The sequence below is a fragment of the Panulirus ornatus genome, chromosome 2, assembly GCF_036320965.1.
Source record: "Panulirus ornatus isolate Po-2019 chromosome 2, ASM3632096v1, whole genome shotgun sequence".
Lineage (NCBI taxonomy): Eukaryota > Metazoa > Arthropoda > Malacostraca > Decapoda > Palinuridae > Panulirus > Panulirus ornatus.
Genome location: NC_092225.1, coordinates 87,599,066 through 87,625,877, shown reverse-complemented (window position 1 = coordinate 87,625,877; position 26,812 = coordinate 87,599,066). Strand labels below are relative to the sequence as shown.

General features: G+C 43.6%; 2 protein-coding genes across 5 annotated transcripts in view; one reads left to right on the top strand and one right to left on the bottom strand.

Moving 5' to 3' along the window:
* The window catches only part of LOC139758048 (uncharacterized), a 53,252-nt gene extending 38,864 nt beyond the window's left edge, over positions 1-14,388 (bottom strand). The window contains exons 1-2 of the mRNA XM_071679089.1: positions 14,367-14,388; positions 13,934-14,181 (exon numbers count right to left, since the gene is read on the bottom strand). Coding sequence (XP_071535190.1) covers positions 13,934-14,171 — 238 coding nt within the window. The 5' untranslated portion in view covers positions 14,172-14,181; positions 14,367-14,388. The remainder of the gene's footprint in view (positions 1-13,933; positions 14,182-14,366) is intronic.
* LOC139758017 (uncharacterized) overlaps positions 1-26,812 on the top strand; it is a 335,410-nt gene that overhangs the window by 243,553 nt on the left and 65,045 nt on the right. The window contains exon 1 of one of the 4 annotated variants that reach the window (XM_071679019.1): positions 25,269-25,426. The exons of the other annotated variants lie outside the window; for them this stretch is intronic. The gene's annotated coding sequence lies outside the window, so the exon portion shown is untranslated. Of the gene's footprint in view, positions 1-25,268; positions 25,427-26,812 lie in introns of those variants that run through there. 4 annotated transcript variants of the gene reach the window in all.

The following is a 26,812-nucleotide window of genomic DNA, read 5'->3' as shown; positions in this document are numbered from 1 at the left end:
TTTCACTTCCTCTTCTCTGTTTACCAAACCATTCTCCCTGACTCACTTCGCACACCACCTCGACCAAAACACCCTATATCTGGCTTACACATTCAACAACTATATATATATATATATATATATATATATATATATATATATATATATATTTATATATATATATATATATATATATATATATATATATATATATATATATATATATATTCATTTATTTATTAATTTATTTATTATACTTTGTCGCTGTCTCCCGCGATAGCGAGGTAGCTCAAGGAAACAGACGAAAGAATGGCCCAACCCACCAACATACACATGCATATACATACACGTCCACACACGCACATATGCATACCTACACATTTCAACGTATACATATATATACATACACAGACTTATACATATATACACATGTACATAATTCATACTTGCTGCCCTCAGCCATTCTCGTCGCCACCCCGCCACACATGAAATGACAACCCCCTCGCCCCCGCACGCGCGCGAGATATCGCTAGGAAAAGACAACAAAGGCCACATTCGTTCACACTCAGTCTCTAGCTGTCATGTATAATGCAACGAAACCACAGCTCCCTTTCCACATCCAGGCCCCACAAAACTTTCCATGGCTCACCCCAGACGCTTCACATGCCCTGGTTCAATCCATTGACAGCACGTCGACCCCAGCATACAACATCGTTCCAATTCACTCTATTCCTTGCACGCCTTTCACCCTTCTGCATGTTCAGGCCCCGATCGCTCAAAATCTTTTTCACTCCATCCTTCCACCTCCAATTTGGTCCCCCACTTGTCGTTCCCTCCACCTCTGACACATACATCCTTTTTGTCAATCTTTCCTCACTCATTCTCTCCATGTGGCCAAACCATTTCAATACACCCTCTTCTGCTCTCTCAACCACACTCTTTTTATTACCACGCATCTCTCTTACCCTTTCATTACTTACTCGATCAAACTGCCTCACACCACATATTGTCCTCAAACATCTCATTTCCAACACATCCACCCTCTTCCGCACAACCCTATCTATAGCCCACGCCTCGCAACCATATAACATTGTTGGAACCACTATTCCTTCAAACTTACCCATTTTTGCTTTCCGAGATAATGTTCTCGCCCTCCACACATTTTTCAACGCTCCCAGAACTTTCGACCCATCCCCCACCCTTTGACTCACTTCTGCTTCCATGGTTCCATCTTCTGTTAAACGCACTCCCAGATATCTAAAAAACACTTCACTTCCTCCAGTTTTTCTCCGTTCAAACTTAGCTCCCAATTAACTTGTCCTTCAACCCTACTGTACCTAATAACCTTGCTCTTATTCACATTTACTCTCAGTTTTCTTCTTTCACACACTTTACCAAACTCAGTCACCAGCTTCTGCAGTTTCTCACCCTTGACACAAACACTTGACACTCTGACGCATACACATGACACAGACACCTGACACCCAGACCCATACGCGAGGATCAGACACAAACGTTTGACCCTCAGACGCATACAGTTGGAACAGACACATTACCTTGTCACCTAGAAGCACACACGCACGAACACAAACTTAAGCACTTGACGCATCCACATGGCAGAGACACTTGACACAGACACTTGACACACGGACATCCACGCTTGACACAGGCACGAACACTTCACGTGAACGCAAGCACAAAAGAGACACTTAGACGTACAGAAAATTTAGCTTCAAGATTGAAAGTTACTTCAAAGCGCTGAAATGTACAGTTCACTCCATTTGTTTGGCGAACTAGTGAACCATACCACACGTTATCTGTCAGGTACGATGGCCTGGTAACCAGTGTCCACTGTACGTTTCTGTGATGAGACAGTTTATCTTATGGTTACTGTGGCTTATTATGTGGGTCTGATGGATTATCCTGTGGTTACTGTGGCTCATCATGTGGGTCTGATGGATTATCCTGTGGTTACTGTGGCTTATTATGTGGGTCTGATGGATTATCCTGTGGTTACTGTGGCTCATCATGTGGGTCTGATGGATTATCCTGTGGTTACTGTGGCTTATTATGTGGGTCTGATGGATTATCCTGTGGTTACTGTGGCTCATCATGTGGGTCTGATGGATTATCCTGTGGTTACTGTGGCTTATTATGTGGGTCTGATGGATTATCCTGTGGTTACTGTGGCTCATCATGTGGGTCTGATGGATTATCCTGTGGTTACTGTGGCTTATTATGTGGGTCTGATGGATTATCCTGTGGTTACTGTGGCTCATCATGTGGGTCTGATGGATTATCCTGTGGTTACTGTGGCTTATTATGTGGGTCTGATGGATTATCCTGTGGTTACTGTGGCTCATCATGTGGGTCTGATGGATTATCCTGTGGTTACTGTGGCTCATCATGTGGGTCTGATGGATTATCCTGTGGTTACTGTGGCTTATTATGTGGGTCTGATGGATTATCCTGTGGTTACTGTGGCTCATCATGTGGGTCTGATGGATTATCCTGTGGTTACTGTGGCTCATCATGTGGGTGTGGGACACAGAACTTGGTGATGATGAACGCTATCTTGGGTCGTTGCTTGTGTTTATGGAAGGCTGTGTTTGCCAGGAATTTAAGGAAGACAACAGAGCAAGGTTGTGACGAGTCATTGTTTTGATTCTAGGTGTTGGTTGGTGGTGCTCCACTGGGGGAGGTGCATACTAATGCACACACACACACACACACACACACACACACACACACACACACACACACACACACACACACACACACACGCGTCCTTCTCTCCCACACAACACCACCTGAGACATCCGTACTCTGACATCCCTAATCAGAAACAACACCCCAGAGACAGAAAGGTACACACACACACACACACACACACACACACACACACACACACACACACACACACACACACACACACACACACACACACACACACACACACACACACACACACACACACACACACACACACACACACACACACACACACACACACACACACACACACACACACACACACGACCTCCAGGCCAACCCACACGAGAATATTAACACAGTAAACACAACACGAGGACTCCTGCCACCTCCCCCCCCCTCACTCCCACCATCCTCCCCTCCACTCCCTCCTCCCTCCGCAGTGCCTCCTCTCGCTGCTTCCCTCCTCACCTCCTCCTTGGAGTCTTAGGACCCTCACATCAGGCTTGGAGAAAGAGAGGGAGAAGGAGGAGGAGGAGGAGGATGAGGTCTTCACGTCTTCCTTTGGAGTCCTGAGCCCCCGGGGATCAGGGTTGGGGGGAGGGGGAAGGAGAAGGCCGTGCAGTGAGGGAGGGGGGGGATGAACGGCACCCTGCAGACCTGGACTGTGGCCAGAATTCGCTGGGAAAAACTACGAGGAGGAGCCAGCGGTGGGGAATCCCTCCGTCCCAGCAAGGTTGTAGTGGCGCACCGCTCGCGGTCCTGCCCCTCTTGCTCGTGAACCCTCACACCGCTGAGGCTCTGCTGCTGCGAATTCGCTACGGATTTTCTCCTGCTGGTTCTGCCTGCTCGACCCGCTGTTGACTCCTCACCTGCTGCGTTTGTGCCTCAGTTTCCTGCTCTCGCTGCGGGGCTCGGGGTCTCCCGCTAAACGCACTTTCTTCGCCACCACGACTGCCTCACTTGTTGATCGGAACTCATATATGTGTGGGTGTGTATGTGTGTGTGTGTGTGTGTGTGTGTGTGTGTTATTATCTCATTTCTTTTAGCTTCTGGCAAGTGTTCTTGTTCAGGTGAGAGGGTACGTGGCAAGACTCGCACAATCTGAGAGGTAGAGGAAGGGCGAGGATGTTACCAGTGTTTGTGTGTTTGTGTATATATTCTCGACTGCATAATGAAGTCTTGCCCACCTTACCAGATGGTACATCTCAAGACACATCATTTAGTTTCGTACTCTTCTCCTCTCCACTGAAGTAGTTCAGAATTCTAGAAATATTTCAGAATTCTAGAAATATCAACAATCACTTGATTTACTTCGTCGTCGCCAGAATTCAGGAAGGCGAATTATCGCAGATATTTGACCGAGGAACATTATCATCTTTCATTTCGTTCCTACCACCTGCCGTTGTGTATGTGGTTGGAGGGTTTTCCCTCAACTCTGTATATATTTTTCCAGTGTGTTTTAGTTGACCTGGAGGGGATATTTCTGGAGCCGTCGTCACCGTGATCATTATCTGCTCCATTGTGCCCGCCCCGCCGCCGACACTGACGCCGCGAGAGGCGCACATGGGAATACACACAGCCCCCTCCTCTGACCGTCCCCGCGGCCGCCCAGCTCCTCCTGCCCTTTGCGTCCGCTCCTGTTCTGGGTCAGTTTTGGGTCGCCGTCATCGGCCGGATGGCGTTGTGCCACAGGAACAGCTAGCTGGTTGGCCTAAGATCCGTCATGGGTGGTGACCCAGGTCGACCAGGAGCCACATTAGAATTCCCGTGTGGACGGTAAGTGGACACATCAACAGCCTGAAGCACTTATCATCAGAGACACATGTTTCCTCAGCACCTGGTTCCTGTGTCACATGTTAGCAGAGAGATGGACCCAGTCCCTGGCTACCAGGCCTGATTGGTGCCCCCTGAAGTGTACAAGGACTTTCTACATGTAGTCCACGGTAAACTGTGTCATTTGCCGGACACAGACGTTTCCCTTTCTGGTCCTAAAACTAGACTGAATTGCTAAATACATCATTTCCGAACACACACACACACACACACACACACACACACAAGGGACAGACAGCCAAGTGGATACGATTGCAGGTGATGTAAAGGTCATGTGGGATATGCAAAGCGGAGAGAATTGCATCAGCTTACAATGGGACCTTCAGAGACTGCAATGACACATGGTTGATGAAGGTCAGCCCGAGTAAAGGTAAGATGATGAAGATATCGGTCACAGCGGAAGAGGAGGGCCTTGGAAATCCTCATCCAGCGAGAAATAAGCCGTTGTTATCTCTGCGGGAGGAAGACTTAGGTGTCGACACCGTCGTCCTTAACCTGTCGCCAGAGTCCTACCTCAGGAGAATAATACAGGAGCCCAACTGTTTGCTAACAGTTATTAGGATTGTACCCACGTTCATGGATCAGCAAATCTTCCGCGTGCTGTCTTGCATAAGGTCAGAACTGGGATATGCTTTTCAAGTTCGATCATCTACACCTAAATAAGAACGAAGAGCTAATAGAGGAGATCTAGAGTAAAGTAGCAAAGATGGCACCAAAATTAGGAAACATGAGTTACAGGGAAAGGCTAGAGGCCTTAGGTTTGCCCACTTTGGAAGAGAGAAGTGTAAGGAGCGACCTGATTACAACATTTAATCTTTAGAATACATTAATGACACAGAAAATAAGTAGTTCTTCGAGAGATATGGGAATAGAAGGACTTGGAGACACGACATGAAATTAAGTAAGAACCTTTGTTAGGAGAGAAAGGTGGATGATTGGAAGAGATGAATGAAGACTTGGCAAACGTAGTCAGCCTACAGAATTGTACAGTTGTGTGATAGCACACACCCCCCCCCCCACACACACACACACACACACACACACACACACACACACACACTGAAATCCGCTCAAGTGGAACTCGCCCAGATGCACGTCCAGGAGCACGTACATCAGTCCTGCGTCATACTGTGTCGTGGACAACCTGACACAGAAGTCCCTCTTTGTATGTTAATCTCCCCGGGTTTGACGCAACCCCCCCTGAACGTGCGCATTACGCTGGGTGGCGCCGCCAAGACGGGTGGCCAACCAAACCACCCAACCACCCCGCTCAAAATTAAAGATGCCAGGAGAATGTCCTTTGACATGACGCGCATCTTGAGAGATTAAGACAGTGAACGTGTTGTTGTATCATTATATCATTAATGTATAGAAATAAATCCACCTTCCTTTTACCTTTAAGAGGAAATAAACCAAGCCAGGTTCTTGGGATGGTGCCGCATCCGACCACAGGAGACAGCCTATCGGGCACAGACTTTCCTGATAACGCTGCTCAGCTAGACCTATCAACTCGCTGCCCTTACCTCAGGGACATTTCAGTCGGCATATATATATATATATATATATATATATATATATATATATATATATATATATATATATACTTTGTCGCTGTCTCCCGCGTTTAGCGAGGTAGCGCAAGGAAACAGACGAAAGAATGGCCCAACCCACCCACATACACATACACGTCCACACACGCACATATGTATGGCGAGGTAGCGACGAGAATGAATAAAGGCATCAAGTTTTGATTATGTACATGTGTGTATATGTACATGTCTGTACAAGCCAGCAGGTTTGGATGGTATTGCAGTGGAATTTATTAAAAAAGGGGGTGACTGTATTGTTGACCGGTTGGTAAGGTTATTTAATGTATGTATGACTCATGGTGAGGTGCCTGAGGATTGGCGGAATGCGTGCATAGTGCCATTGTACAAAGGCAAAGGGGATAAGAGTGAGTGCTCAAATTACAGAGGTATAAGTTTGTTGAGTATTCCTGGTAAATTATATGGGAGGGTATTGATTGAGAGGGTGAAGGCATGTACAGAGCATCAGACTGGGGAAGAGCAGTGTGGTTTCAGAAGTGGTAGAGGATGTGTGGATCAGGTGTTTGCTTTGAAGAATGTATGTGAGAAATACTTAGAAAAGCAAATGGATTTGTATGTAGCATTTATGGATCTGGAGAAGGCATATGATAGAGTTGATAGAGATGCTCTGTGGAAGGTATTAAGAATATATGGTGTGGGAGGCAAGTTGTTAGAAGCAGTGAAAAGTTTTTATCGAGGATGTAAGGCATGTGTACGTGTAGGAAGAGAGGAAAGTGATTGGTTCTCAGTGAATGTAGGTTTGCGGCAGGGGTGTGTGATGTCTCCATGGTTGTTTAATTTGTTTATGGATGGGGTTGTTAGGGAGGTAAATGCAAGAGTTTTGGAAAGAGGGGCAAGTATGAAGTCTGTTGGGGATGAGAGAGCTTGGGAAGTGAGTCAGTTGTTGTTCGCTGATGATACAGCGCTGGTGGCTGATTCATGTGAGAAACTGCAGAAGCTGGTGACTGAGTTTGGAAAAGTGTGTGGAAGAAGAAAGTTAAGAGTAAATGTGAATAAGAGCAAGGTTATTAGGTACAGTAGGGTTGAGGGTCAAGTCAATTGGGAGGTGAGTTTGAATGGAGAAAAACTGGAGGAAGTGAAGTGTTTTAGATATCTGGGAGTGGATCTGGCAGCGGATGGAACCATGGAAGCGGAAGTGGATCATAGGGTGGGGGAAGGGGCGAAAATCCTGGGGGCCTTGAAGAATGTGTGGAAGTCGAGAACATTATCTCGGAAAGCAAAAATGGGTATGTTTGAAGGAATAGTGGTTCCAACAATGTTGTATGGTTGCGAGGCGTGGGCTATGGATAGAGTTGTGCGCAGGAGGATGGATGTGCTGGAAATGAGATGTTTGAGGACAATGTGTGGTGTGAGGTGGTTTGATCGAGTGAGTAACGTAAGGGTAAGAGAGATGTGTGGAAATAAAAAGAGCGTGGTTGAGAGAGCAGAAGAGGGTGTTTTGAAGTGGTTTGGGCACATGGAGAGGATGAGTGAGGAAAGATTGACCAAGAGGATATATGTGTCGGAGGTGGAGGGAGCAAGGAGAAGAGGGAGACCAAATTGGAGGTGGAAAGATGGAGTGAAAAAGATTTTGTGTGATCGGGGCCTGAACATGCAGGAGGGTAAAAGGAGGGCAAGGAATAGAGTGAATTGGAGCGATGTGGTATACCGGGGTTGACGTGCTGTCAGTGGATTGAAGCAAGGCATGTGAAGCGTCTGGGGTAAACCATGGAAAGCTGTGTAGGTATGTATATTTGCGTGTGTGGACGTATGTATATACATGTGTATGGGGGGGGGGGCATTTCTTTCGTCTGTTTCCTTGCGCTACCTCGCAAACGCGGGAGACAGCGACAAAGTATAATAAAAAATATATATATATATATATATATATATGTATATTTTTTTTTTATTTTTTATTTATTTTGCTTTGTCGCTGTCTCCCGCGTTTGCGAGGTAGCGCAAGGAAACAGACGAAAGAAATGGCCCAACCCACCCCCATACACATGTATATACATACACGTCCACACACGCAAATATACATACCTATACATCTCAATGTACACATATATATACACACACAGACACATACATATATACCCATGCACACAATTCACACTGTCTGCTTTTATTCATTTCCATCGCCACCTCGCCACACATGGAATACCATCCCCCTCCCCCCTCATGTGTGCGAGGTAGCGCTAGGAAAAGACAACAAAGGCCCCATTCGTTCACACTCAGTCTCTAGCTGTCATGCAATAATGCCCGAAACCACAGCTCCCTTTCCACATCAAGGCCCCACACAACTTTCCATGGTTTACCCCAGACGCTTCACATGCCCTGATTCAATCCACTGACAGCACGTCAACCCCGGTATACCTCATCGATCCAATTCACTCTATTCCTTGCCCTCCTTTCACCCTCCTGCATGTTCAGGCCCCGATCACTCAAAATCTTTTTCACTCCATCTTTCCACCTCCAATTTGGTCTCCCACTTCTCCTCGTTCCCTCCACCTCCGACACATATATCCTCTTGGTCAATCTTTCCTCACTCATTCTCTCCATGTGCCCAAACCATTTCAAAACACCCTCTTCTGCTCTCTCAACCACGCTCTTTTTATTTCCACACATCTCTCTTACCCTTACATTACTTATTCGATCAAACCACCTCACACCACACATTGTCCTCAAACATCTCATTTCCAGCACACCCACCCTCCTGCGCACAACTCTCTCCATAGCCCACGCCTCGCAACCATTCTACATTGTTGGAACCACTATTCCTTCAAACATACCCATTTTTGCTTTCCGAGATAATGTTCTCGATTCCAAACATTCTTCAAGGCTCCCAGGATTTTCGCCCCCTCCCCTACCCTATGATTCATTTCCCCTTCCATGGTTCCATCCGCTGCCAGATCCACTCCCAGATATCTAAAACACTTTACTTCCTCCAGTTTTTCTCAATTCAAACTTACCTCCCAATTGACTTGACCCTCAACCCTACTGTACCTAATAACCTTGCTCTTATTCACATTTACTCATAACTTTCTTCTTTCACACACTTTACCAAACTCAGTCACCAGCTTCTGCAGTTTCTCACATGAATCAGCCACCAGCGCTGTATCATCAGCGAACAACAACTGACTCACTTCCCAAGCTCTCTCATCCACAACAGACTTCATACTTGCCCCTCTTTCCAAAACTCTTGCATTCACCTCCCTAACAACCCCATCCATAAACAAATTAAACAACCATGGAGACATCACACACCCCTGCCGCAAACTTACATTCACTGAGAACGAATCACTTTCCTCTCTTCCTACACGTACTCATGCCTTACATCCTCGATAAAAACTTTTCACTGCTTCTAACAACTTGCCTCCCACACCATATATTCTTAATACCTTCCACAGAGCATCTCTATCAACTCTGTCATATGCCTTCTCCAGATCCATAAATGCTACATACAAATCCATTTGCTTTTCTAAGTATTTCTCACATACATTCTTCAAAGCAAGCACCTGATCCACACATCCTCTACCACTTCTGAAACCAGTATATTTGAAAGATGATTATAGTGTTCCCACTGAAACTAATCATTACAGCCATTTTTCAGTGGGTTATTGTTATTTTTGTATGGTTTTCATGTATCATTATCCGTGTTCTCATGTGTTCATACTCGCTACAATATATGTCTACGACATATATACCATCATATAACTCTGATGTTTGCGTACCCATCTGGTTTTCCTCAGTCTTCTCCGTACTCATCTGTTCACCTGTATTTCTATCTTCCTTCATACACATTTGTTCAACTATATTTCTCAGACTTCCTTCGCAGATATTTGTTCATATGTATTTCTCAGCCTTCCTTGATACACATTTTTTTCACCTGTATTTTTGTGATCTTTCATATATATATATATATATATATATATATATATATATATATATATATATATATATATATATATATGTATATATATATATATATATATATATATATATATATATATATATATATATATATTCATTTATATTTCTCAGTCTTTCTTCATATTTTTTCATCTGTATTTCTCAACCTTCCTTTATGTACATTTATTCACGTGTATTTCTGTCTTCATATACATTAGTTCACGTGTATTTCTCGGTCTTCCTTCATACACAGTTGTTCCTATATTTCTCAAGTCATCCCTCCATGCCCATTTGTCCACCATTCCTTTTCTGCAAAGTGATTCCTTTGTTTTTACTGTAAGCAATAAATTAAATTGTAGCTTGAGTTAACTTACGTTGTTTTCATTAGACGTACAAGACTTATTTTTCCTTTTCAGATATGTGTAAATTTCGTCTTACGGCTATACAGTGTGCTTGTTATGCTCGCGTTTAGGTTGTTGTATATCACTGTGTTACTGTAAACTGGTAAACAGGTACAACAGCTTAAGTTATCTGGAAGCGTCTGTGTCCTTGGGAGGCTTTGAAGGACATGGCGAGGCTATCACGTCCATGTACGTACGTACGTACAAGCACCACCTCTAGTATGGGTCTGTTGTGATGGCCAGTAATCGTATTTTGATTATCATGAGGCTGATAATGATGTAAATAATACTATTATTCCAAAGATGATTTTGGGCGTAGCCTAGGATACTCCCCTAACCCATCATATCTGTTTTCCCTTGCTTAATGTCTTAGTGCTCTGTGTTGGTTGTATATGTGTATTGTAAGATCTACCTGTAAGGAATTTATCAGTTGCTTAGTTCTAAATGTGTATTCATATGGTAACCTTATACCCTTCACCATATCTTTTCAGATGTGCCAACCCCGCCCCCCCCCCCCAAAAAAAAAAAAAATAAAATCAGGCTACGCCATTGGACGATGGTTGATATTACCATGGCATCGAATTCACAGTTAGGAGACGATTTGTGTCATTCAGTATCAATCGAAAAGCAAAATAAATTTTTTTTTAGATCGCCATAATAGTGAACAAAAGCTCTGGGCATCTTTCTCTGGTAAATAAACACTGTATGACGTTGGCTAGGCTTAGTTTTGGAGTGGACGACCTTTTTTCATGGACACAAGTACTTCATGGAGGGAAATGCTGGCCGGGTATCTTCATAAGAAGTGCAGTTGCCTCCACACTAGAAATTTCATCAAATGGATGGCTAAGTTTAAGGTTACCGGTACATTACCTCCATTTTTTGTTATCACAGGGAAACAGGTATAAAACTTTGTGAACGCGACTTTCTGAGAACAGATCAAGATCTTCGCGGACAAAGGTTGTGGTCACTTGTTTTGTCTCCCCGAATTGTTTCTCATGGTCACAGAGGACAAAATGAGGAGACTGGAGTAGAATCCTGATGCGTTAAGTATCATGTGAAAAGACCAGCCTGCACCACTTGACTTGGTTCTTGTTCTGAAAGAAAACGGGATTGTAACTAGCTTGACCATTTATACATCTTCAAGTATTTCAGATCACTTTGACTTATTATAACAAATTATGAATGTTTATAATATCTGGGGAATGGATCTCTTCAGGATTCATGTACACGAAGTACCATGTTCTGAGGGTTTTGGATTACACAGAGCAGTTCAGTGAGTGTTGGAGACAGGCTGGTGTTCCTCTTGCGTCCTTACGAAAGGGGACCAGCTGATGTGGGAGATGCTTTTTGGCCGGCCTTGAACCGAGCTTGGATAATTATAGGGGTAATGATTATCTCTCTACTCCCAGAGTGGGATTAGATGTTGGTACTCGTAGAGAAGAGACACACTTCCATCTGCTGTACCAGTCACCACTCATCTGGCCTTGCTGGTCATTGTATTATGATACATTGAAAGAACGTGTCGAACGAAGGATTTCGCGTTCTTTTGTTTCAGTAATTTAACTTAATGGAAAGACCTTGTTTACTTAAAGATAACTTTTAAGTACTCCCCTGATTTACGATGTCGTGGGTAGTACATTAATGTATATGCAAATCGTAATCTTTATTCCTAAGGTACCCTCCCTAACCTACCTCTTCGTTACCAGTCTTTCCCCCACAGTTTCAGCACTTCTTGCCTCTAGTTCTCTGCTCGGTGCCCAAGGGCCTCATCTCTCATGAGACCTGACTTCTCGGTCCATACACAGCTCGATCCCTCCCTCCAGTCATAAAGGCCGTCCTCAATCATAGCAGCCTAGCTGCCTGCCACACTTCTCGGAGGGTTTCGCTGCAGTCCTCAACCATAACAGCCTAGCTGCCTACCACACTTCTCCAGTTTGACAGACTGTTTTTGTTTCCTATTTAATACGCTTTTCATTTTCTTGGTATATCTTACTTACTATTTGATGCATTTGCACAATAAGGCATATCATAAATCGTCTCCTACGTCGTACCCAGAGCAGACCAATACAGCATCGTTTGCAAGTGTGATACTCACATCACACAGCCAAATCCATACACGTGACCCTTCAAGCCAGTATCATACTTTATGCCTCACAACTGGTCCTGAAAATCACTAGAGTCCATTCCACACAGCCCATAAACCTAACATTCAAGTTTTAGGCATATTTATTTCAATAGTATCCCCTTCATATTCGCTCCTTCCTCCCGCCTATTATTTTAATATATATATATATATATATATATATATATATATATATATATATATATATATATATATATATATATATATATATATATACCCTGCGTATCAAAGTGGATTTCTATACTTTTATATATTCGACGAACGGCGCATGTACGAAAAGAGTTTGGAAAATCCGAAATCATTCGAAATTTATATTGCCCTATAGAATGTTCCTTGAGGCTAACTAGGGGATGGATGTACCCCAGGTATTCCAGTTACCTGTTATTTTGTCGGGAGGCCAAGTCAGGGACTCGGGGGGGCCAAGGACGAATGGAGTAACCACAGTCTGGGACACTCACCTGAGGGCGGGAACTAAGTAGTACGGCCTGGGAATTTCATCAGGATACGGCTATCAGTGACCACACCTTGGCTTACTCACCTGGGAGCGGCCTGAGACACTAACCTAAGGCGAGGACCAGGTGGCTACCGTCTAAGACACTCACCTGGAGACGGGGACCAGGTGGCTACTGTCTAGGACACTCACCTGGGGACGGTGGACCTGGTGGCCACCGTCTAGGACACTCACCTGGAGGCGGGGACCAGGTGGCTACCGTCTAAGACACTCACCTGGAGACGGGGACCAGGTGGCTACTGTCTAGGACACTCACCTGGGGACGGGGACCAGGTGGCCACCGTCTAGGACACTCACCTGGAGGCGGGGACCAGGTGGCTACCGTCTAAGACACTCACTTGGAGGCGGGGACCAGGTGGCTACCGTCTAGGACACTCACCTGGGGACGGGAACCAGGTGTCCACCGTCTAGGACACTCACCTGGGGACGGGGACCAGATGGCTACTGTCTGGGGGCGGGGACCAGGTGGCCACCGCTTGGACACTCACCTGGGGAAGGGGACCAGGTGGCTACCGTCTAGGACACTAACCTGGGGGCAGAGACCAGGTGGCCACCGTCTAGGACACTCACCTGGGGCGGTGACCAGGTGGCCACGGTCCAGGACACTCACCTGGAGACGGGGACCAGGTGGCCTCGGTCTAGGACACTCACCTGGGGACGGGACCAGGTGGCCCCCGTTTAGGATACTCCCCTGGGGACGGGACCAGGTGGCCCCGGTCTAGGACACTCACAGGGGGACGGGTACAAGGTGGCCCCCGTCTAGGATACTCACCTGGGGATGGGGACCAGGTTGCCACCGTCTAGGACACTCACTTGGGGCAGGAACCAGGTGGCCCCGGTTTAGGACACTCACCTGGGGGTGGGGACCATGTAGCCACGGTCTGGGGCACGATGACCGGGTCAGTGTGGGTGTGGTCGAGGCAGGGGACACTAGCCAGGTGCTGCCACACACGCTCCTGTACAGTGCGGGTGTCCTGCGAGGCCGCCTCCTCCACCGTATGGCTCTCCTCCAGGTTCCTAGCAGCTCGGCCGCCTAGGCCAGGGGCCGCCCCTCGACGCCCCTCCCTCACCCTCGCTCCGGGCCCACCCATCACCACCAGCCTGTCGAGCAGGGCACATCGGATTCAAGGCATATGTTACGGTTTGTGGCTAACGTATTGTTTTAGCACATAACCATCTTCTGTAATTGTGTTTTCCATCCTCCACAATACACCAGTACTCGTGATTATTATCATTTTGGAAATTGACTTAAAAGAACAAATCTACAGTAGACTTAAAATAAGTACCACCAGTTTGTGCTCTGGTCGTGTCGGCTTGTTTGTTTATATGAGCAGTAACCATGGCAACGCACGCCGCACATCTTTGAGCGATTTCCTTTGTTTTTCATTTTTCCTTTTTTTTTTGTTTTTTTAGGCACAGACACATTTACTGACATTTCAGAATAATGCAGTTACTGTAGTTGGGTTACTATAGCCATCCAATTCATTACTCCGAAAGAGTAATATCTTAAATAACTGGAGTTTTCAGTCTTCTTTTTTGAAAACTACATAAGACCAGTGTTTCAGGGAGTGCGCATGGTTTGAAAATTATCTTACATCTGAAAATGTTTAAGATTATTCGGTTGGTGGTTATAAACTTGACGGTGACGAACTTATCGACCTCTGGTAATCAATAGGCTTAAAGCTCAAATAAGCAAACTATATAAAGAGAGTGTACGTTATCTAACGGATTCTGTCATAAAAAGTTTCATGAACTTTTGAGGCTAAAAGGTTACAAGTATTCTGTATTGTGTCCTGTCTTTTACCGTAGAAGTGTGTGTGTGTGTGTGTGTGTGTGTGTATAAGGAATGTGGGACGCCTTAATGCTGTGAGGAAATATTTAAAAGATGAATTTTTCTAGAAAAGATGACGATACCTTTTTTATTATTGGATATTTGTAGGAAATGGACAAATGAAAGTTTGGGGCACGTACTGAAAGGAGACGGTTATGACTCTGTGTGTGTGTGTGTGTGTGTGTGTGTGTGTGTGTGTGCAGAGAGGGCAGGGCAATTGAGTAGTATGTGCTCGGTGTCTTCTTTGAGGTAGCTACATCGTGGGCATGAAGGGTCTTGGGATATGTCAAAATGGTGTTGTAGGGATGGATGGGTGATGTCCAGCGTGTAAGTGGGAGAGCATTTACTCCCGTTCGTCTGGGTGAGTGTGGTTTATGATGGATGTGCGTCTGGTGGGTTGGAGTTTAAAACTGAGTTGGGAGGTCTGCTGTTTAGTGGTTGTCGGGTTATTTCAGGTTGTATGTGTTTTGTTCGTTCTAAATTCTTTGGCCGTGGTTGGATCTGTGAGTAGAGGCGACTGAAGTGTGAGGTAGAGGTAAGCCGTTTATTTCTACTTGGGGGGGTTAGTCATAGAGTGGTCTGGGTGAGAGGGGTTTAGTGGTGCTGTAGCTGTATAGAATCGAGTGCCGAGCGTGTTGAGGTGGGTATGTATTGGGAGGATCCTTGTTTCATTTGAAGGTGTTGTGTAATGTGTTATGTAATGTAGTGCTATATGTATGATGTTGCTCCTGTTGTGTTAGAATGTTGTGATGTGATTGTGGGACCGTCTGCATATGGAAGAGCCGTACTGGGAGGTTGTGTAGGAAGAGATCGAAAATAGATGGAGAAAGAACTGCTCCTTGGGTAACTCCATTGTAGAGTTTAATGTGTTGTGTGTTAAAGGAGAAACCATTGTGAGTGACTCAGGTGGCGGCCAGCTGTGAAATTGGCCATCCACTTTTTGTCATTGTCGTGGAGGGTGATATCAAGTATCTTCTGTGTGAGGATGTGTCGGGGGCAGTGTCAAATACTTTGTTGATGTCTGTTGCCGCCAAAACTGTGCGGAAAAGTTGTTGTTGGTTAATTCCATAGACGAAATGTGTGAGGTCAGTTTTCATACTTGGTCGCCGTTTTCTGCGTTAGCGAGGTAGCGTTAGGAACAGATGAAGATAGGCCATATCCGTTCACATCCACTCTAGCTGTCATGTGCAATGCACCGAAGCCACAGCTCCCTCTGCACAATCATGCATCACAGACCTTTCCATGGTTTGCCCTAGATGCTTCACATGCCCTGTGTATATAAATGTGAATAAGAACAAGGTTATCAGATACAGTAAGGTTGAGGGACAAGTCAGTTGAGAGGTAAGTTTGATTGGAGAAAAACTGGAGGAAGTGAAGTGTTTTAGATATTTAGGAGTGGATTTGGCAGCAGATGGAACCATGGAAGCGGAAGTGAGTCACAGGGTGGGGTAGGAGGCGAAAGTTCTGGGAGCGTTGACAAATGTGTGGAAGGCGAGAACATTATCTCGGAAAGCAAAAATGGGTATGTTTGAAGGAATAGTGGTTCCAACAATGTTATATGGTTGCGAGGCGTGGGCTATAGATAGGGTTGTGCGGAGGGGGGTATATGTGTTGGAAATGAGATGTTTGAGGACAATATGTGGTGTAAGGTGGTTTGATCGAGTAAGTAATGAAAGGGTGAGAGAGATGTGTGGTAATAAAAAGAGTGTGGTTGAGAGAGCAGAAGAGTGTGTTTTGAAATGGTTTGGTCCCATGGAAAAAATGAGTGAGGAAAGATTGACAAAGAGGATATATGTGTCAGAGGTGGATGGAACGAGGAGAAGTGGGAGACCAAATTGGAGGTGGAAGAATGGAGTGAAAAAGATTTTGAACGATCGGGGCCTGAACATGCGGTAGGGAGAAAGGCGTGCAAGGAATAGAGTGAATTGGAACGATGTGGTATACCGGGGTCGACGTGCTATCAATGGATTGAACCGGGGCATGTGAAGCGTCTGGGGTAAACCATGGAAAGTTTTGTGGGGCCTGGATGTGGAAAGGGAGCTGTGGTTTCGGTGCATTATACATGACAGCTAGAGACTGAGTGTGAACGGATGTGGCCTTTGTTGTCTTTTCCTAGCGTTACCTCGCTCTCGTACGGGAGGAGGGGGGTGTCATTGCATGTGTGGCGGAGAGGCGACGGGAATGAATAAGGGCAGCAAGTATGAATTATGTACATGTGTGAATAAGGGCAGCAAGTATGAATTATGTACATGTTGGGGTGAAGAGGGTGGTGAGAGTAAGTGAGCTTGGGAAGGAGACTTGTGTGAGGAAGTACCAGGAGAGACTGAGTACAGAATGGAAAAAGGTGAGAACAATGGAAGTAAGGGGAGTGGGGGAGGAATGGGATGTATTTAGGGAATCAGTGATGGATTACGCAAAAGATGCTTGTGGCATGAGAAGAGTGGGAGGTGGGTTGATTAGAAAGGGTAGTGAGTGGTGGGATGAAGAAGTAAGAGTATTAGTGAAAGAGAAGAGAGAGGCATTGGGACGATTTTTGCAGGGAAAAAATGAAATTGAGTGGGAGACGTATAAAAGAAAGAGACAGGGGGTCAAGAGAAAGGTGCAAGAGGTGAAAAAAAGGGCAAATGAGAGTTGGGGTGAGAGAGTATCATTAAATTTTAAGGAGAATAAAAAGATGTTCTGGAAGGAGGTAAATAAAGTGCGTAAGACAAGGGAGCAAATGGGAACTTCAGTGAAGGGCGCAAATGGGGAGGTGATAACAAGTAGTGGTGATGTGAGAAGGAGATGGAGTGAGTATTTTGAAGGTTTGTTGAATGTGTTTGATGATAGAGTGGCAGATATAGGGTGTTTTGGTCGAGGTGGTGTGCAAAGTGCGAGGGTTAGGGAAAATGATTTGGTAAACAGAGAAGAGGTAGTAAAAGCTTTGCGGAAGATGAAAGCTGGCAAGGCAGCAGGTTTGGATGGTATTGCAGTGGAATTTATTAAAAAAGGGGGTGACTGTATTGTTGACTGGTTGGTAAGGTTATTTAATGTATGTATGACTCATGGTGAGGTGCCTGAGGATTGGCGGAATGCGTGCATAGTGCCATTGTACAAAGGCAAAGGGGATAAGAGTGAGTGCTCAAATTACAGAGGTATAAGTTTGTTGAGTATTCCTGGCAAATTATATGGGAGGGTATTGATTGAGAGGGTGAAGGCATGTACAGAGCATCAGATTGGGGAAGAGCAGTGTGGTTTCAGAAGTGGTAGAGGATGTGTGGATCAGGTGTTTGCTTTGAAGAATGTTTGTGAGAAATACTTAGAAAAGCAAATGGATTTGTATGTAGCATTTATGGATCTGGAGAAGGCATATGATAGAGTTGATAGAGATGCTCTGTGGAAGGTATTAAGAATATATGGTGTGGGAGGCAAGTTGTTAGAAGCAGTGAAAAGTTTTTATCGAGGATGTAAGGCATGTGTACGTGTAGGAAGAGAGGAAAGTGATTGGTTCTCAGTGAATGTAGGTTTGCGGCAGGGGTGTGTGATGTCTCCATGGTTGTTTAATTTGTTTATGGATGGGGTTGTTAGGGAGGTGAATGCAAGAGTTTTGGAAAGAGGGGCAAGTATGAAGTCTGTTGTGGATGAGAGAGCTTGGGAAGTGAGTCAGTTGTTGTTCGCTGATGATACAGCGCTGGTGGCTGATTCATGTGAGAAACTGCAGAAGCTGGTGACTGAGTTTGGTAGTGTGTGAAAGAAGAAAGTTAAGAGTAAATGTGAATAAGAGCAAGGTTATTAGGTACAGTAGGGTTGAGGGTCAAGTCAATTGGGAGGTGAGTTTGAATGGAGAAAAACTGGAGGAAGTGAAGTCTTTTAGATATCTGGGAGTGGATCTGGCAGCGGATGGAAACATGGAAGCGGAAGTGGATCATAGGGTGGGGGAGGGGGCGAAAATTCTGGGAGCCTTGAAGAATGTGTGGAAGTCGAGAACATTATCTCGGAAAGCAAAAATGGGTATGTTTGAAGGAATAGTGGTTCCAACAATGTTGTATGGTTGTGAGGCGTGGACTATGGATAGAGTTGTGCGCAGGAGGATGGATGTGCTGGAAATGAGATGTTTGAGGACAATGTGTGGTGTGAGGTGGTTTGATCGAGTAAGTAACGTAAGGGTAAGAGAGATGTGTGGAAATAAAAAGAGCGTGGTTGAGAGAGCAGAAGAGGGTGTTTTGAAATGGTTTGGTCACATGGAGAGAATGAGTGAGGAAAGATTGACCAAGAGGATATATGTGTCGGAGGTGGAGGGAACGAGGAGAAGAGGGAGACCAAATTGGAGGTGGAAAGATGGAGTGAAAAAGATTTTGTGTGATCGGGGCCTGAACATGCAGGAGGGTGAAAGGAGGGCAAGGAATAGAGTGAATTGGAGCGATGTGGTATACCGGGGTTGACGTGCTGTCAGTGGATTGAATCAAGGCATGTGAAGCGTCTGGGGTAATCCGTGGAAAGCTGTGTAGGTATGTATATTGCGTGTGTGGACGTATGTATATACATGTGTATGGGGGTGGGTTGGGTCATTTCTTTCGTCTGTTTCCTTGCGCTACCTCGCAAACGCGGGAGACAGCGACAAAGAAAAAAAAAAAAAAAAAAAAAATATATATATATATATATATATATATATATATATATATATATATATATATATATATATATATATACGTTGAAATGTGTAGGTACGTATATGTGCGTGTGTGGACGTTTATGTATATACATGTGTAATTATGTGGGTGGGTTGGGCAATTCTTTCGTGTTTCCTTGCGCTACCTCGCTAACGCGGGAGACAGCGACAAAGTTTAACATATATGTTGCAAGAGGTCACAGTGGTGCGCGTGATCTAGTATATGCATATAGCCACTAGGAAAATGAAATACGATAAGTTCCCAAGTGCAGTTTCGAATAATGATCACATCGCCAGGGGAGATACAAAGATGGGATAGAAGACGTAGAACAGTCAGTTGATATACAAGGAAAAGACGTAGCTCAAACGCCATTCGTATGTGGACAGGAAAGAGAACTGTTTACAAATTTTGCCTGTGACGAAGCTAACCAGTTTGTATAGACATTCACTAATATTAATGTTACATTTCTTTGTGTATTCAATGAAAGAAGATTCAATTATATTTTTCGTGGTAAAGGAGTTACAATTGATAACAGAATTATCGTTACTCCGGTCAATACAGGGGTCATAATTTGTAACATGATGAAACAGGGCATTTGATTCTCGTCCTGTTCTTATGTTATATTTATGTTGCTTAACTCTAACATAAAGATCCTTACCAGTCTCCCCAACATTAAACATATTACGGTTTTTACAAGGGATTCTTTAAACACAGCCCTCAGAATTTTTTTTGTCGTGTTTATGATTGAGATAATCATCATCGTATCGTTATTACTGAAGGCTACATTTACATTAAATAATTTAAGCAACCCGAAAAATAAAGTAAATAGTATCACTAAAACGGCAACTTAGCAACGTCACTTCCATTTGTATCAACTGACTGTTCTACGCCTTCTGTATCATTCTTATATCTCCCCTGACGATGTGATTACACGAAAGTGCACATGGGAACTTACCGTGTTTCATTTTCCTCGTGGTTATATATATATATATATATATATATATATATATATATATATATATATATATATATATATATATATATATATATATATATTTTTTTTTTTTTTTTGCTTTTTTTTTTTTTTTTTTTTGCTTTGTCGCTGTCTCCCGCGTTTGCGAGGTAGCGCAAGGAAACAGACGAAAAAAATGGCCCAACCCACCCCCATACACATGTATATACATACGTCCACACACGCAAATATACATACCTACACAGCTTTCCATGGTTTACCCCAGACGCTTCACATGCCCTGACTTAATCCACTGACAGCACGTCAACCCCGGTATACCACATCGATCCAATTCACTCTATTCCTTGCCCGCCTTTCATCCTCCTGCATGTTCAGGCCCCGATCACACAAAATCTTTTTCACTCCATCTTTCTACCTCCTATTTGGTCTCCCACTTCTCCTCGTTCCCTCCACCTCCGACACATATATCCTCTTGGTCAATCTTTCCTCACTCATTCTCTCCATGTGCCCAAACCATTTCAAAACACCCTCTTCTGCTCTCTCAACCACGCTCTTTTTATTTCCACTCATCTCTCTTACCCTTACATTACTTACTCGATCAAACCACCTCACACCACACATTGTCCTCAAACATCTCATTTCCAGCACATCCACCCTCCTGCGCACAACTCTATCCATAGCCCACGCCTCGCAACCATACAACATTGTTGGAACCACTATTCCTTCAAACATACCCATTTTTGCTTACCAAGATAATGTTCTCGACTTCCACACATTCTTCAATGCTCCCAGGATTTTCGCCCACTCCCCACCCTATGATTCACTTCCGCTTCCATGGTTCCATCCGCTGCCAGATCCACTCCCAGATATCTAAAACACTTTACTTCCTCCAGTTTTTCTCCATTCAAACTTACCTCCCAATTGACTTGACCCTCAACCCTACTGTACCTAATAACCTTGCTCTTATTCACATTTACTCTTAACTTTCTTCTTTCACACACTTTACCAAACTCAGTCACCAGCTTCTGCAGTTTCTCACATGAATCAGCCACCAGCGCTGTATCATCAGCGAACAACAACTGACTCACTTCCCAAGCTCTCTCATCCACAACAGACTTCATACTTGCCCCTCTTTCCAAAACTCTTGCATTCATCTCCCCAACAACCCCATCCATAAACAAATTAAACAACCATGGAGACATCACACACCCCTGCCGCAAACCTACATTCACTGAGAACCAATCACTTTCCTCTCTTCCTACACGTACACATGCCTTACATCCTCGATAAAAACTTTTCACTGCTTCTAACAACTTGCCTCCCACACCATATATTCTTAATACCTTCCACAGAGCATCTCTATCAACTCTATCATATGCCTTCTCCAGATCCATAAATGCTACATACAAATCCATTTGCTTTTCTAAGTATTTCTCACATGCATTCTTCAAAGCAAACACCTGATCCACACATCCTCTACCACTTCTGAAACCACACTGCTCCTCCCCAATCTGATGCTCTGTACATGCCTTCACCCTCTCAATCAATACCCTCCCATATAATTTACCAGGAATACTCAACAAACTTATACCTCTGTAATTTGAGCACTCACTCTTATCCCCTTTGCCTTTGTACAATGGCACTATGCACGCATTCCGCCAATCCTCAGGCACCTCACCGTGAGTCATACATACATTAAATAACCTTACCAACCAGTCAACAATACAGTCACCCCCTTTTTTAATAAATTCCACTGCAATACCATCCAAACCTGCTGCCTTGCCGGCTTTCATCTTCCGCAAAGCTTTTACTACTTCTCTGTTTACCAAATCATTTTCCCTAACCCTCTCACTTTGCACACCACCTCGACCAAGACACCCTATATCTGCCACTCTGTCATCAAACACATTCAACAAACCTTCAAAATACTCACTCCATCTCACATCACCACTACTTGTTATCACCTCCCCATTAGCGCCCTTCACTGAAGTTCCCATTTGCTCCCTTGTCTTACGCACTTTATTTACCTCCTTCCAGAACATCTTTATATATATATATATATATATATATATATATATATATATATATATATATATATATATATATACGAATAAAGTGCACATGAACGCGCACCTTCATAGAACATACAAACCTCCAATAGCCAGGATCGAACCTGTGACCCCTGTGCAAGAGGCAGGCATGCTAACCGCTAGGCTATGGGACTGTATAATAGAAAATAACTATTCGAAATACTGAGTACTCGAATATAGTCCCATAGCCTAGCGATTACATGCCTGCCTCTTGCACAGGGGTCCCAGGTTCGATCCTGGCTGTTGGAGGTATGTATGTTCTATGAAGGTGCGCGTTCATATGCACTTTATTCGTATTCATATACCTCCGCGTTGTACAGTTAGGTTCGGTAAAACGCTATCAGCTGGCTATGTGCGTCTGTTCGGAAACAACCAAGTATAGACCCCGTTGCTCACCATTGTGAGACGAAGGGTATTCGAGTACTCAGTATTTCGAATAATTGTTCCCTATTATACAGTCCCATAGCCTAGCGGTTAGCATGCCTGCCTCTTGCACAGGGGTCCCAGGTTCGATCCTGGCTGTGGGAGGTTTGTATGATATATATATATATATATATATATATATATATATATATATATATATCACATAACGACCTCCACCAGCAGTGATTCGAAACCGGAACTTTTGTGTGGTAGTTGAGAACGCTAACCGCTCGGCTATGGTCACCCTAATGACTAATCGATTACAAGTAATCGAATAGCTTTCGTCTCACATCCATGAGCAACGGGGTCTAGACCAGTTAAATCTCATCAGGCTCACATTACAAATGTCCCGGGTTCGAATCCTTGCTGTTGGAGGGCATTATATGTGCTATGAAAGTACACTTTCTTATGTGCTATATTTGTGTTCATATGCCTCCTCGTTTGACGGTAAAGATCTGTAAAATGTGGTAGTGTGAGCCTGATGGGATTTGACCGGTGCAAACCCCGTTGTTCATGGATGTAAGACGAAGGGTATTCGGTTACTAGTAATCGAATAGTCATCCATTTATTAGGGTCGATCATAGTCGAGCGGTTAGCATTCCTAACTACCACGCAAAATATCCCGGGTTCAAATCTTTGCTGCTGGAAGGCATTGTGTTCCATGAAAGTGCGTGTTTATATGCACTATATATATATATATATATATATTTATATAATGCCCTTCATCTGGACTCCATCTGCATCTGTATCATCGTCGTTGGAAGGAAACAGTCTTTTTTGACGGCAAGTTTTTCATTCTCAAGGAGTCTATTATTTTCCCACTCCCGCCTGGCATGCAGCTTCAGAAATTAAGGAGCTAAGAGAGGTGATGTAGTTGTACCAATCATCTTATCATAATAGACGTAGTGTGTATTCATGTCATCATCTCTCGGTATACCATAGATCAATTCATCTGTGTTTATCTAGTTATCTGTCTAATCTGTAACACTGAAACTCTGTGGAAGTTGAAATCCAGATTTTGTAGATACTCTAAGGCTCTGGGCCACCAGCGTCTGCCTCATCCTTCCTTCCCTGACCACCAGTCTGCCTCACCCTACCTTCCCAGACCACCAGCGTCTGCCTCACCCTTCCTTCCCTGACCATCAGCGTCTGCCTAACCTTTCCACCCCTGACCGCCAGCGTCTGCCTCACCCTTCCTTCCCCGACCACCAGTCTGCCTCACCCTCCCTTCCCAGACCACCAGCGTCTGCCTCACCCTTCCTTCCCTGACCACCAGCGTCTACCTCACCCAGCTGGTAATGATATAATGCCCCAAAAATACCTAAAGATTTACATCAGATGACTCATAGGAGCCGTCCGCTATCATAAAAGTGGGTGGCGCATTGGAATATAAAGATTAATGGATTTTTGGTACACGTGTTTGAAATATTGTAACAAAAATGAAATTATATATCTGGATAACGTGACCAATACTAACTGAGAACAGTTGAGCATATTATCTAACCTGATGAAATAGCTGTGAATATGCAATCAGTTTTCTCACATTTCTTGCAAATAAGTGCCAGCTGGTTGGTGGTGCAAGTGTTTCGTTGTTCTAAGCCTTGAAAAGCAATTTCTTATCACCCAGTAATTTGTGCTCTTGTCTATTGTCAGGTTTTAAGACACCTTCCACCATCCTCACTTTCTACTGTTTAGAAGTTTATTATGCCATGTTCTTCTCTGGCCCAGGCTTTGTTATGTGTAGCCAAATATTTTCCAGATTATATTCAGTATTTCAAAATTAATTACTGAATGGTAAAGGCACTAATAATGGAGCAAAGATATGAGATCTGCTTATCTGTGCATCTGTTATTAGCTTCCTGGAATGATTGGATCGATGATTATGGTTGCGAAAGGTTATGCTGTTAATGAAACAATTTGATAGTGTTCTTTTCTAAAAGTACTTAAACTATCGACCAAGTTTTTTTTATCCGATACTTTGAATCCATTTTAATCCGGTAAACAATCATAATTTTTATGTGAACGTAAGCCAGGTTGTTGTAAACATGTGTGCTTTTAAGTAAAAGTTTTGTAATTTCATTGGTCGTAAATGCAGATCTTGGGATAAAGCTGTTATTATTTTATTTATTGAATAACTTCAGATTTAATTGAAAAATAACAAGTCAAAAGATAGGGAAATCTTAATGATATAATATCAATTATAATTTCCTAAAGCCTTTTGGAGCAGTAGTAATCCACGCCGTATGAACTTCAAAAACTCATTGGTTGCTTGTTTTGATTATTTGGGAGAAAAACTATTTTTCCTGAAACAACTGCTGCTGTGAAAGAAGTGCAGTGTCTTTGTATGTTACAGTGCAATTGATTAGCTTGATGTACATTGGTGAGTGATCAGCCCGTTCATGGATATTGTTGTGTTAAGGTTTAGATGTCTTGTGAAGTAGGATAAATGAATCTTTTTGTGTATGTTAAGCAGTATGTTAGGGATGGTACTTTTGACCGATATGGAATAGACAGGCTTTGTTGTATTTAACAAATGACATATCCCTTGTTACAGTTTCATCTCTTGTATATGGTTTTGATTAATATAGATTCTCAAAAGAAAATTAAGGCAGAACAAGTATGTCTCTAGTAACTACAAGATGGTTTGTAACTGCATGTAACCTATGAATATTCCTGTATATCGTGTATCCCTAATTATAAACTGCTTCCTCTGCCCTAGTCTTATCTTTGAGTGATTATAGTAGATGGATATCTAGCAAATTTTCACCTGTACTAGTTTACCAATTAGCAGGGATTCTTTTTGTATTTGTGACAAGGAAGATAAGTATTTATGATGAAAAGTGCTCATAAGCTTAAGAGAAAATCTTAGGTAAAAGTATAGAGTGATTCCACGTCATTATTAGCTTTAGATATTTAATGATTTTGTTTTGAAATGCTTGTGTGGGGTTTGCAGAATAAGATAGTTGCAGTGCATGTATTTAAGCATTGTATTTTATTGAATGACATGAAACATAGTAGTGAGGGAATTCATTCACATTTGTAAATAATCACCAGAACTTATAGAAATCTTACCTCATCTTGAATAGTACTGGTAGCTTAGATAATATAAATATAACAAAATTAGATTCATCTGCTGTTAGGAATTGAATAGCTGCTTCTGTTGTCATGTGTTTAATGACATCTAGATAGATGTCTGTCTATATCTCTGATGCTTGTTCCCCTCAGGAACTTCCTCAATAGGGCGACCATGACAATAGAGTCTATAACTAGTGAACTCAAGTGTTGCTTCTTAACCTTTAGTGCCTCGCCTTTAACAGTCCATTGGCAGAGGGCCAGTGTGGCGGATTGTTTACAGAGGCTCCTGCCAAATGTTCCTAATGACTCCTTCTTCCTAATGTTGCTAATGACTCCTTCCTCATGTTCCTACCTATTTCTTCTACATAATGTTTCTATCTAATGGTCCTACCTAAATATTCCTACATATTATTTCTATCTGTTGCTCCTACCATTTTTCCAGAAGGCAAGGCTAGTACATAGCACTCACCTCAGGAAATCTAGAGTTATGATGAATGAGCTGTGTGAGTTAAGTTTTGTTATGTGTTGTATGTAACAGGGAGAGATAATTTGTGTTTGTGGACAGAATGCCAGGAGTCCAAGTGTAGGTGAGGCAGAAAGAAAAGACATCTATCTGAGTTAGAGTGCATCTTGACAACCAATGAAGTGCTGGCTCAGTGTGCAAACTATCATTAATCCTCCTGGTTAGTTT